The sequence below is a fragment of the Hypanus sabinus genome, chromosome 28 (assembly GCF_030144855.1).
Source record: "Hypanus sabinus isolate sHypSab1 chromosome 28, sHypSab1.hap1, whole genome shotgun sequence".
Lineage (NCBI taxonomy): Eukaryota > Metazoa > Chordata > Chondrichthyes > Myliobatiformes > Dasyatidae > Hypanus > Hypanus sabinus.
In genome coordinates this window covers 45,233,844-45,246,348 of record NC_082733.1, presented here as the reverse complement: position 1 = coordinate 45,246,348, position 12,505 = coordinate 45,233,844, and the positions used below count along the sequence as shown (strand labels likewise).

The 12,505-nt window shown below is 56.4% G+C and overlaps 3 protein-coding genes across 7 annotated transcripts in view; 1 reads left to right on the top strand and 2 right to left on the bottom strand.

Moving 5' to 3' along the window:
* The window catches only part of LOC132382671 (signal peptide peptidase-like 2A), a 38,687-nt gene extending 34,252 nt beyond the window's left edge, over positions 1-4,435 (bottom strand). For all 3 annotated transcript variants that reach the window (XM_059953113.1, XM_059953112.1, XM_059953114.1), the window contains exons 1-2: positions 4,295-4,435; positions 1,938-2,057 (exon numbers count right to left, since the gene is read on the bottom strand). In XM_059953113.1, the coding sequence (XP_059809096.1) occupies positions 1,938-2,057; positions 4,295-4,339 (165 nt within the window). In that variant the 5' untranslated portion in view covers positions 4,340-4,435. The remainder of the gene's footprint in view (positions 1-1,937; positions 2,058-4,294) is intronic.
* Positions 4,436-6,181: 1,746 nt separating this feature from the next.
* Positions 6,182-12,505, bottom strand: part of sqor (sulfide quinone oxidoreductase) — a 46,845-nt gene continuing 40,521 nt past the window's right edge. For all 3 annotated transcript variants that reach the window (XM_059953108.1, XM_059953110.1, XM_059953109.1), the window contains exon 10: positions 6,182-12,108. In XM_059953108.1, the coding sequence (XP_059809091.1) occupies positions 12,051-12,108 (58 nt within the window). In that variant the 3' untranslated portion in view covers positions 6,182-12,050. The remainder of the gene's footprint in view (positions 12,109-12,505) is intronic.
* On the top strand, positions 8,761-10,411 carry LOC132382670 (uncharacterized). The gene is made up of 2 exons (XM_059953111.1): positions 8,761-9,081; positions 9,568-10,411. The coding sequence occupies exons 1-2, from the start codon at positions 8,761-8,763 to the stop codon at positions 10,282-10,284; spliced, it is 1,038 nt and encodes a 345-aa protein (XP_059809094.1). The 3' UTR covers positions 10,285-10,411.

Genomic DNA, 12,505 nt, shown 5'->3' with positions numbered 1-12,505 from the left:
AGATAAATGTGAAGTGATTCATTTTGGTAGGTGAAATATGATGGCAGAATATAGTATTAATGGTAAGACTCTTGGCAGTGTGGAGGATCAGAGGGATCTTGGGGTCCGAGTCCATAGGACATTCAAAGCAGCTGCACAGGTTGACTCTGTGGTTAAGAAGGCATACGGTGTATTGGTCTTCATCAATCGTGGAATTGAATTAAGGAGCCGAGAGGTAATGTTGCAGCTATATAGGACCTTGGTCAGACCCCATTTGGAGTACTGTGCTCAGTTCTGGTTGCCTCACTACAGGAAGGATGTGGAAACCATAGAAAGGGTGCAGAGGAGTTTTACAAGGATGTTGCCTGGATTGGGGAGCATGCCTTATGAGAATGGGCTGAGTGAACTCAGCCTTTTCTCCTTGGAGCGACAGAGGATGAGGGGAGACCTGATAGAGGTGTACAAGATGATGAGAGGCATTGATCTTGCGGATAGTCAAAGGCTTTTCCCCAGGGCTGAAATAGTTGCCACAAGAGGACACAGGTTTAAGGTGCTGAGTAGGTACAGAGGAGATGTCAGGGGTAAGTTTTTTTACTCAGAGTGGTGAGTATGTGGAATGGACTGCTGGCAACGGTGGTGGAGGCGGAAACGATAGAGACTTTTAAGAGACTTTTGGATAGGTACATAGAGCTTAGTAAAATAGAGGGCTATGGGTAAGCTTAGTAATTTCTCAGGTAGGGACATGTTCGGCACAACTTTGTGGGCCAAAGGGCCTGTATTGTGCTGTAGGTTTCCTATGTTTCTATAAAAACAAGTAGATAATGTTGAGGGTTTATAAGACACTAGTCAGGCTGCACTTGGAGTATTGTCAACAGTTTTGGGCCCCATATCTCAGAAAGGATCTGTTGTCATTGGAGAGAGTCCAGAGGAGGTTCATGAGGATGATTCCAGGGTTAGGGTTAGGGTTAGGCAAATGTGTGGCATTTGGCAGCTTTGGGCCTGTACTCACAGGAATTTAGAAGAATCTCATTGAAACCTACCAAATATTGAAAGGAGTAGATAAGGTGGATGTAGAGAGAATGTTTCCTATGGTGGGGGTGTCCAGAACTGTAGGGCACAGCCTCAAAATTGAGGAGCGACCCTTTAGAACAGAGGTAAAGGAGGAAATTCTTTTAGCCAGAGTAGTGAATCTGTGGAATGCTCTGTCACAGACTGTGGTGGAGGCTAGATCGATGGGTATATTTAACGCGATAGTTGATAGTTCCCCATCGATCAGGGCATCAAAGGATATGACAGGAAGGCAGGTTTATGGGGTTGAGTGGAACCGGGATCAGCCATGAAGGAATGGTGGAGCAGGCTTGATGGGCTGAATGGCCTAATTCTGCTCCTGTGTCTTATGGTAATACGCACACACACAGCAAAGTACAGATGGTAGACTCCAGAGCATCACTGAGAAATGTTTTACACGTTGCTGGCCTGGCGTCTGTCCGATGTAGGTGACAAGGCAGCCATTCTGCTCACCCCGTGCCTCCGTGCAGTGGGGACTGCCACTGCATTTGGCAATCAACGAGTTCAGTTCTCAGGGGCAGCAAGTTACGTAGCAGTTCATGTAACGCTTTACAGCGTCAGCCACCCAAATTCCGATCTCAGTGCTTTCTGTAAGGAGTTAGCACGTTCTCTGTCACTGAACAGGTGACAAAACCACAGGGCACAGATAGATCTGTGAGGTATCTGAGAGGTAACGTGAGGGAGGGAGGCGAGAGCTGGAATGAGCTGTCAGAGGAAGCTTTGCAAACAGGTGAATTGTAAATTTCAGACCACAGAGCAGAGGGCCTGAATGGGGACAACAGGACGGAGGCGGTGGTCAGCATGGAGCAGACAGGCCGATGGGTTTAACAGTTCCGGTAAGAGAAACAGAGGCAAGTGAAAGGGAACTGACACCCAGGATAGTCACTCACCGCGTTGTCCAGGGATCTGGGCAAAGGCATCCAGGCAGGGTTGAAGAGGACGCAGAACTCTTGCGCCGATAGCACACTGTCCATGACATTCACCCGGAGAATCCCCTCCTGGGCCGCCGCCTGTACCGGAGGAAAGGGAAAGTTAACAGGAGGGCGTCCAGGACCTGGTGACAGGGGGTTAGTTAGTAACTCAGGGGGCGCGGAGGGGGGAGAGGGGAAAGGTGGCAGTTCAGGGACCTGGAGAGAGGAAAAATTCAGGAATCCGGGGAGGAGGGGCTCAGGGACCGGGGGAGGGGAGTGCGGGAGGAGGGGCTCAGGGACCCGGGGAGGGGAGTGAGGGAGGAGGGGCTCAGGGACCCGGGGAGGGGAGTGAGGGAGGAGGGGCTCAGGGACCCGGGGAGGGGAGGAGGGGCACAGGGACCCGGGGAGGGGAGGAGGGGCACAGGGACCCGGGGAGGGGAGTGCGGGAGGAGGGGCTCAGGGACCCAGGGAGGGGAGTGTGGGAGGAGGTGCTCAGGGACCCGGGGTGGGGAGTGAGGGAGGAGGGGCTCAGGGACCCGAGGAGGAGGGGCTCAGGGACCCGGGGAGGGGAGTGCCGGAGGAGGGGCTCAGGGACCCGGGGAGGGGAGTGCGGGAGGAGGGGCTCAGGGACCCGGGGAGGGGAGTGCGGGAGGAGGGGCTCAGGGACCCGGGGAGGGGTGCCGGAGGAGGGGCTCAGGGACCCTGGGAGGGGTGTGAGGGAGGAGGGGCTCAGGGACCCGGGGAGGGGCTCAGGGACCCGGGGAGGGGGGTGAGGGAGGAGGGGCTCAGGGACCCGGGGAGGAGATTGTGGGAGGAGGGGCTCAGGGACCCGGGGAGGGGAGTGTGGGAGGAGGGGCTCAGGGACCCGGGGAGGGGAGTGAGGGAGGAGGGGCTCAGGGACCCGGGGAGGGGAGTGCCGGAGGAGGGGCTCAGGGACCCGGGGAGGGGGGAGGGGAGTGCGGGAGGAGGGGCTCAGGGGCCCGGGGAGGGAAGTGCGGGAGGAGGGGCTCAGGGACCCGGGGAGGGGAGTGCGGGAGGAGTGGCTCAGGGACCCGGGGAGGGGAGTGCGGGAGGAGGGGCTCAGGGACCCGGGGAGGGGAGTGAGGGAGGAGGGGGTCAGGGACCCGGGGAGGGGGGGGAGGGGCTCAGGGACCCGGGGAGGGGAGGAGGGGCTCAGGGACCCGGGGAGGGGAGTGAGGGAGGAGGGGCTCAGGGACCCGGGGAGGGGAGTGTGGGAGGAGGGGCTCAGGGACCCGGGGAGGGGAGTGAGGGGCTCAGGGACCCGGGGAGGGGAGTGTGGGAGGAGGGGCTCAGGGACCCGGGGAGGGGAGGAGGGGCTCAGGGACCCGGGGAAGGGCTCAGGGACCCGGGGAAGGGCTCAGGGACCCGGGGAAGGGCTCAGGGACCCGGGGAGGGGAGTGCGGGAGGAGTGGCTCAGGGACCCGGGGAGGGGAGTGCGGGAGGAGGGGCTCAGGGACCCGGGGAGGGGAGTGAGGGAGGAGGGGGTCAGGGACCCGGGGAGGGGGGGAGGGGCTCAGGGACCCGGGGAGGGGAGGAGGGGCTCAGGGACCCGGGGAGGGGAGTGAGGGAGGAGGGGCTCAGGGACCCGGGGAGGGGAGTGTGGGAGGAGGGGCTCAGGGACCCGGGGAGGGGAGTGAGGGGCTCAGGGACCCGGGGAGGGGAGTGTGGGAGGAGGGGCTCAGGGACCCGGGGAGGGGAGGAGGGGCTCAGGGACCCGGGGAAGGGCTCAGGGACCCGGGGAAGGGCTCAGGGACCCGGGGAGGGGAGTGAGGGAGGAGGGGGTCAGGGACCCGGGGAGGGGAGGAGGGGCTCAGGGACCCGGGGAGGGGAGTGTGGGAGGAGGGGCTCAGGGACCCGGGGAGGGGAGTGTGGGAGGAGGGGCTCAGGGACCCGGGGAGGGGAGTGTGGGAGGAGGGGCTCAGGGACCCGGGGAGGGGAGTGAGGGAGGAGGGGGTCAGGGACCCGGGGAGGGGAGGAGGGGCTCAGGGACCCGGGGAGGGGAGTGTGGGAGGAGGGGCTCAGGGACCCGGGGAGGGGAGTGTGGGAGGAGGGGCTCAGGGACCCGGGGAGGGGAGTGTGGGAGGAGGGGCTCAGGGACCCGGGGAAGGGCTCAGGGACCCGGGGAAGGGCTCAGGGACCCGGGGAGGGGGGTGAGGGAGGAGGTGCTCAGGGACCCGAGAGCAGAAGAGACAGAAACGGGCTCTGGAAACCCCCGGTGGCCTGCGGTTTCGACTTCCAGCAGCGCCCGGGCCTCGGCCATACCACCGCCTGGATGGGGAGAACGAGGGCGGACGGCGAAAGCCCGACGCCGGTACCTGGGTCACCGCAACCAAGAAGAGGAACGGGACAAACACCGCCATCACTACTTCAGCACGTCACTGCGCAAGCGCATTACCCAGTAGTTAACAGGGAAACTTCCTCTTTCTGCTACTTTGTCGTCATCGTTACCTGACACAGCGCCGCCCGGCGAAAGGGAGGTGCAGCTGCAGCCGCCCTGTGCTGCCACCTCGCGTCAGATAGTAGCACTGCATTTCCATCACTTGGCCCATTGTCCTGTGTGCCTGGACCCTGTCTGCGTCTCTGCTTTTTCATCTCTAAGTGAGAACGGCCCCTGTCTGATCCCCTCCAAATTCCACACCCCATCACCTTAATTTGTCCACTGGCTTGGTCTTCCTGTGAGAAAAATGTTTCATCCTGCCTACCCTATCTGTAGCTCCCATTGTTTTACCTCAGTCACATCCCCTTTTACCCCCTTCCTCCACTCTGGGGGGAACAGACTAAGCCTCTCTACATCACTGATACTCCACCGAGCCTCTCCAGCTCCTTCAGAGAGTGGTGACCACAACTGCAAGCAGGGCTGCTGCTGGGGTCTGACCAGTTGCCACAAATGCTGCCCAACCTGCTGAGTTCACTCAGCTTGTTGTAGTTGTTGCTTTGACCCCAGCATCTGCAGTGTACTTTGTGTTTGAGGTCTGACCAGTTGCAGTTTATTCCCCCTGTACTCAGTGGCCTGACAACTGAGTACAGGCCATTTAGAACGGAGTTGAGGAAAAAAATTTTCACCCACAGAGTTGTGGATCTGTGGAATGCTCTGCCTCAGAAGGCAGTGGAGGCCAACTCCCTGGATGCTTTCAAGAAAGAGTTAGAGCTCTTAAAGGTAGTGGAGTCAAGGGATATGGGTAGAAGGCAGGAACGGGGTACTGACTCTGGATGATCAGCCATGATGGGGGTGCTGGCTCAAAGGGCCAAATGGCTTACTCCTGCACCTATTGTCTATTGACTGAACACTGGTATCCTTTACCTCATCTACCTGAAGGAGCTTGCCATTCATGATGTACGTCTGAGCCCCGATAGTATTCCCAAAATGTGAACTCTACGCTTTTCACGTGAACGTTGTGTACCTGACGCTCTGGGCCTGTGAAGCTGCTGCAACTAAGTTTTTCATTGACCCCATGCAGCCGTGGACTTGTGCAGATGACAATGAACTTGCCTTTGATGTTGTTAAATTCAGGAAATCCCTCTCCATTAGTGGGAGCAACTTCACCTGAGCGATGGCAGGAGCCAGTTCACCAGCAGCTTCTCTTGGCTAGAGACAGGTGCTCAGATCACTGGAAAAATCAATTAAATACTGGCACCAGCCTACCCGCTATTAAGGACACACATACGGTAAGGTGCTGGAAAAGGACCAGTATCATCACGAAGGATCGCACCCACCCTGCTCATGGATTGTTTGTCCCACTCCGATCGGGGAGGAGGCTACCAGGACTATGATTCACAAAAACAGTTCCTTTCCTCAAGCAGTGAGGCTGATCAACACCTACACCCACTAACCCACCCTCCACCACGACTATATTTTCCTGTTAGTCACTTTATGTCCAGACCTCCTGTGCCTATTGTCACTTTATGGACAGACAATCAATCCATGTATATCATCTATCTTATGTAATTTTACACATTCAGTTATTTTTATTTTAATTATTGTGTCTTTTGTGCTGTATCAGATCACATCTGTACAGGAAATTGCAATAAAAATCTTGAATTTTTAAAGATAAATCACTGGCATATATATCGAGTGAAAAACAGCTTCTGGTCAATGACTTGAGCTATGCTCTTTAAATGTGAACATTCTGTGCCAATTCAAACCCACCATCCACATCCCCAGGTTCAGAGTCCAGACCTAGAACACAGCAGTCACACACATACAGAGCTCATGGCCTTTATTGAAGGAACAGCAGGATTTAAACAAAGTCAGAGGATGCAGTCAAGGTACTGGGAATGGGGGAGACGGGTTCTGACCCGTGACGAGAGTTGGTACTGGGATTGGGGGAGACAGATTCTGACCCGTGACTGGAGTCAGTACTGGGAATGGGGGAGATGGGTTCCAAGCCTGATGGGAGTTGGTACTGGGAATGGGGGAGAAAGTTCAAAGCCTGACGGGAGTCAGTACTGGGAATGTGGGAGACAGTTCGAACCTCACGGGAGCTGGTACTGGAAATGTGGGTGACGGATTCTGACCCATTACGGGAGTTGGTACTGGGAATGGGGGAGACGGGTTCTGACCAATGACGGGAGTTGGTACTGGGAATGGGGGAGACAGTTCAAACCTCACGGGAGCTGGTACTGGAAAAGTGGGAGACGGATTCTGACCCATTACGGGAGTTGGTACTGGAAATGTGGGAGAAGGATTCTGACCAATGACGGGAGTTGGTACTGGGAATGGGGGAGACGGGTTCTGACCTGTGACTGGAGTCAGTATTGGGAATGTGGGAGACGGGTTCCGAGCCTCACTGGAGTTAGTATTGGGAATGGGGGAGACAGTTCCAAGCCTGTTGGGAGTTGGTACTGGGAATGGGGGAGACAGATTCTGACCCGTGACGGAAGTTGGTACTGGGAATTTTGGGAGACGGGCTCTGACCTGTGACTGGAGTCTGTATTGGTAATGGGGGAGACGTGTTCCAAGCCTGTCGGGAGTTGGTACTGGGAATGTGGGAGACAGTTCGAACCTCAAGGGAGTTGGTACTGGAAATGTGGGAGACGGGTTCTGACCTGTGACGGGAGTTGGTACTGGGAATGTGGGAGACAGTTTGAACCTCAAGGGAGTTGGTACTGGAAATGTGGGAGACGGGTTCTGACCTGTGACGGGAGTTGGTACTGGGAATGGGGGAGACGGGCTCTGACCTGTGACTGGAGTCTGTATTGGTAATGGGGGAGACGTGTTCCAAGCCTGTCGGGAGTTGGTACTGGGAATGTGGGAGACAGTTCGAACCTCACGGGAGCTGGTACTGGGAATGGGGGAGACGGGTTCTGACCTGTGACGGGAGTTGGTACTGGAAATGTGGGTGACGGATTCTGACCCATTACGGGAGTTGGTACTGGGAATGGGGGAGACGGGTTCTGACCTGTGACGGGAGTTGGTACTGGGAATGGGGGAGACGGGTTCTGACCTGTGACGGGAGTTGGTACTGGGAATGGGGGAGATGGGTTCTGACCTGTTACGGGAGCTGGTACTGGGATTGGGGAGACAGTTCCAAGCCTCATGGGAGCTGGTACTGGGAATGTGGGAGACAGTTCCAAGCCTCATGGGAGCTGGTACTGGGAATGTGGGAGACGTGTTCTGAGCCTGACGGGAGTTGGTACTGGGGATGGGGGAGACCGTTCGAAACTCACAGGAGTTGGTTCTGGGAATGTGGGATATGGGTTCCGAGCCTGACGGGAGTTGGTACTGGGAATGTGGGAGATGGGTTTTGACCTGTGACGGGAGTCGGTACTGGGAATGGGGGAGACGGGTTCTGACCTGTGACGGGAGTCGGTACTGGGAATGGGGGAAACAGTTCCAAGCCTCATGGGAGTTGGTACTGGGAATGTGGGAGATGGGTTCTGACCTGTGACGGGAGTCGGTACTGGGAATGGGGGAAACAGTTCCAAGCCTCATGGGAGTTGGTACTGGGAATGGGGGAGACAGTTCCAAGCCTCACGGGAGTTGGTACTAGGAATGGGGGAGACAGTTCCAAGCCTGACGGGAGTTGGTACGGGAATAGGGGAGTCGGGTTCCAAGCCTGTCGGGAGTTGGTACTGGGAATGTGGGAGACAGTTTGAACCTCACGGGAGCTGGTACTGGGAATGTGGGAGACAGTTCGAACCTCATGGGAGCTGGTGCTGGGAATGTGGGAGATGGATTCTGACCCATTACGGGAGTTGGTACTGGGAATGTGGGAGACAGTTCGAACCTCACGGGAGTTGGTACTGGGAATGTGGGAGACAGGTTCTGACCTGTGACAGGAGTTGGTACTGGGAATGGGGGAGACAGGTTCTGACCTGTGACAGGAGTTGGTACTGGGAATGGGGGAGACAGGTTCAGACCCATTACGGGAGTTGGTACTGGGAATGGGGGAGACGGGTTCCGAGCCTGACGGGAGTTAGTACTGGGAATGGGGGAGACAGGTTCTGACCTGTGACAGGAGTTGGTACTGGGAATGGGGGAGATATTTCCAAGCCTGTCGGGAGTTGGTACTGGGAATGTGGGAGATGGGTTCTGACCTGTGACAGGAGTTGGTTCTGGGAATGTGGGATATGGGTTCCGAGCCTGACGTGAGTTGGTACTGGGAATGGGGGAGACAGTTCGAACCTCGCAGGAGTTGGTACTGGGAATGGGGGAGACAGGTTCAGACCCGTGACTGGAGTCAGTACTGGGAATGGGGGAGATGGGTTCTGACCTGTGACGGGAGCTGCTACTGGGAATGTGGGAGATGTGTTCCGAGCCTGACGGAAATAGGTGCTGAGAATGTGGGAGATGGGTTCCAAGCCTGACGGGAGTTGGTACTGGGAATGGGGGAGACAGTTCAAACCTCACGGGAGCTGGTACTGGAAATGTGGGAGACGGATTCTGACCCATTACGGGAGTTGGTACTGGGAATGGGAGAGATGGATTCTGACCAATGACGGGAGTTGGTACTGGGAATGGGGGAGACAGTTCAAACCTCACGGGAGCTGGTACTGGAAATGTGGGAGACGGATTCTGACCCATTACGGGAGTTGGTACTGGGAATGGGAGAGATGGATTCTGACCCATGACAGGAGTTGGTACTGGGAATGGGGGAGACAGGTTCAGACCCATTACGGGAGTTGGTACTGGGAATGGGGGAGACGGGTTCCGAGCCTGACGGGAGTTAGTACTGGGAATGGGGGAGACAGGTTCTGACCTGTGACAGGAGTTGGTACTGGGAATGGGGGAGATATTTCCAAGCCTGTCGGGAGTTGGTACTGGGAATGTGGGAGATGGGTTCTGACCTGTGACAGGAGTTGGTTCTGGGAATGTGGGATATGGGTTCCGAGCCTGACGGGAGTTGGTACTGGGAATGGGGGAGACAGTTCGAACCTCGCAGGAGTTGGTACTGGGAATGGGGGAGACAGGTTCAGACCCGTGACTGGAGTCAGTACTGGGAATGGGGGAGATGGGTTCTGACCTGTGACGGGAGCTGCTACTGGGAATGTGGGAGATGTGTTCCGAGCCTGACGGGAATAGGTGCTGAGAATGTGGGAGATGGGTTCCAAGCCTGACGGGAGTTGGTACTGGGAATGGGGGAGACAGTTCAAACCTCACGGGAGCTGGTACTGGAAATGTGGGAGACGGATTCTGACCCATTACGGGAGTTGGTACTGGGAATGGGAGAGATGGATTCTGACCAATGACGGGAGTTGGTACTGGGAATGGGGGAGACAGTTCAAACCTCACGGGAGCTGGTACTGGAAATGTGGGAGACGGATTCTGACCCATTACGGGAGTTGGTACTGGGAATGGGAGAGATGGATTCTGACCCATGACAGGAGTTGGTACTGGGAATGGGGGAGACAGTTCGAATCTCACGGGAGCTGGTACTGGAAAAGTGGGAGACGGATTCTGACTCATTACGGGAGTTGGTACTGGGAATGTGGGAGAAGGATTCTGACCAATGACGGGAGTTGGTACTGGAAATGTGGGAGAAGGATTCTGACCAATGACGGGAGTTGGTACTGGAAATGTGGGAGAAGGATTCTGACCAATGACGGGAGTTGGTACTGGGAATGTGGGAGACGGGTTCCGAGCCTCACTGGAGTTAGTACTGGGAATGGGGGAGACAGTTCCAAGCCTGTTGGGAGTTGGTACTGGGAATGTGGGAGACAGATTCTGACCCGTGACGGGAGTTGGTACTGGGAATGCGGGAGACAGTTCGAACCTCAAGGGAGTTGGTACTGGAAATGTGGGAGACGGGTTCTGACCTGTGACGGGAGTTGGTACTGGGAATGGGGGAGACGGGCTGACCTGTGACTGGAGTCTGTATTGGTAATGGGGGAGATGTGTTCCAAGCCTGTCGGGAGCTGGTACTGGGAATGGGGGAGACGGGTTCTGACCTGTGACGGGAGTTGGTACTGGGAATGGGGGAGACAGTTCGAACCTCACGGGAGCTGGTACTGGGAATGGGGGAGACGGGTTCTGACCTGTGACGGGAGTTGGTACTGGGAATGGGGGAGACGGGTTCTGTCCTGTGACGGGAGTTGTTACTGGGAATGGGGGAGACGGGTTCTGACCTGTTACGGGAGTTGGTACTGGGAATGGGGGAGACGGGTTCTGACCTGTGACGGGAGTTGGTACTGGGAATGGGGGAGACGGGTTCTGACCTGTTACGGGAGTTGGTACTGGGAATGGGGGAGACGGGTTCCGAGCCTGACGGGAGTTGGTACTGGGAATGGGGGAGACGGGTTCTGACCTGTGACGGGTTGGTACTGGGAATGGGGGAGACGGGTTCTGACCTGTGACGGGAATTGGTACTGGGAATGGGGGAAACGGGTTCTGACCTGTGACGGGAGTTGGTACTGGGAATGGGGGAGATGGGTTCTGACCTGTTACGGGAGCTGGTACTGGGATTGGGGAGACAGTTCCAAGCCTCATGGGAGCTGGTACTGGGAATGTGGGAGACAGTTCCAAGCCTCATGGGAGCTGGTACTGGGAATGTGGGAGACGTGTTCTGAGCCTGACGGGAGTTGGTACTGGGAATGGGGGAGACCGTTCGAAACTCACGGGAGTTGGTACTGGGAATGTGGGAGATGGGTTTTGACCTGTGACGGGAGTCGGTACTGGGAATGGGGGAGACGGGTTCTGATCTATGACGGGAGTTGGTACTGGGAATGTGGGAAACAGTTCCAAGCCTCATGGGAGTTGGTACTGGGAATCGGAGAGACAGTTCCAAGCCTGACGGGAGTTGGTACTGGGAATGGGGGAGACAGTTCGAACCTCATGGGAGCTGGTGCTGGAAATGTGGGAGACAGTTCGAACCTCATGGGAGCTGGTACTGGGAATGTGGGAGACAGTTCGAACCTCATGGGAGCTGGTGCTGGAAATGTGGGAGACGGATTCTGACCCATTACGGGATTTGGTACTGGGAATGTGAGAGACAGTTTGAACCTCACGGGAGTTGGTACTGGGAATGTGGGAGACAGTTCGAACCTCATGGGAGCTGGTGCTGGAAATGTGGGAGACGGATTCTGACCCATTACGGGATTTGGTACTGGGAATGTGGGAGACAGTTTGAACCTCACGGGAGTTGGTACTGGGAATGGGGGAGTTGGGTTCTGACCTGTGACGGGAGTTGGTACTGGGAATGGGGGAGACAGTTCGAACCTCACGGGAGTTGGTACTGGGAATGTGGGAGATGGGTTCTGACCAGTTACGGGAGTTGGTACTGGGAATGGGGGAATCGGGTTCTGACCCGTGACAGGAGTTGGTTCTGGGAATGTGGGAGACAGTTCCAAGCCTCACGGGAGCTGGTACTAGGATTGGGGAGGGGGGGAGGCAGTTTCTCAGCCATGATGGAAGCCTCATTTCCCTAGGCCCAGTCTGGGCAGTGGCATGGAAGACATGGGTGGTCAGTGAAGGCAAACGGGTTGGGTATTCGTTCCTCCGCTGAGAGTATACATGATCTTTGCAGTAACGCCAGAGGTACAGTAGCTTCCAGTAACACTTCTGGATTGTTGCTAATGTCAATATCAGAAGGTGAGACAAATCGATGTTTCAGTGTTGGTCTTCACTATGTCTGGCTACTTGAAGCCAAGGTGCAGCAGCTTTCTGAGCGGTGCTGGCCCGCCCCACCATCCCCTGGAGAAAAGTAGAAAGAATGATGTTAGAGTTTGTCCTGCCCCTGCGTACAGGTCACTGTCCATCGATTATACACTTCACACACACACTGTCAGGACTGGGCAGCACTGTAGAGAAGCATCTCTCCCTCTCCGCCATGTCTAACTGCTCGAGATTTTGCAAAGTCAATCATGACCACTGCCATGGCTGCTCTTACAGCCCATCCCTCCCTCCCCTCACACAGAGGCCCTTCAGCCCAACCTCTCTGTACTGACCAAGGTTCCCATCTACACCGGTCCCACTGTCCCACAGTTGGTCTGTATACCGCTAACCCTTTCCTACCCACGTACCGGTCCAAGTGTCTTTTAAAAGTTGTGAATGTACCTGCCTCAACCACTTCCTCTGGCAGCTCATTCCA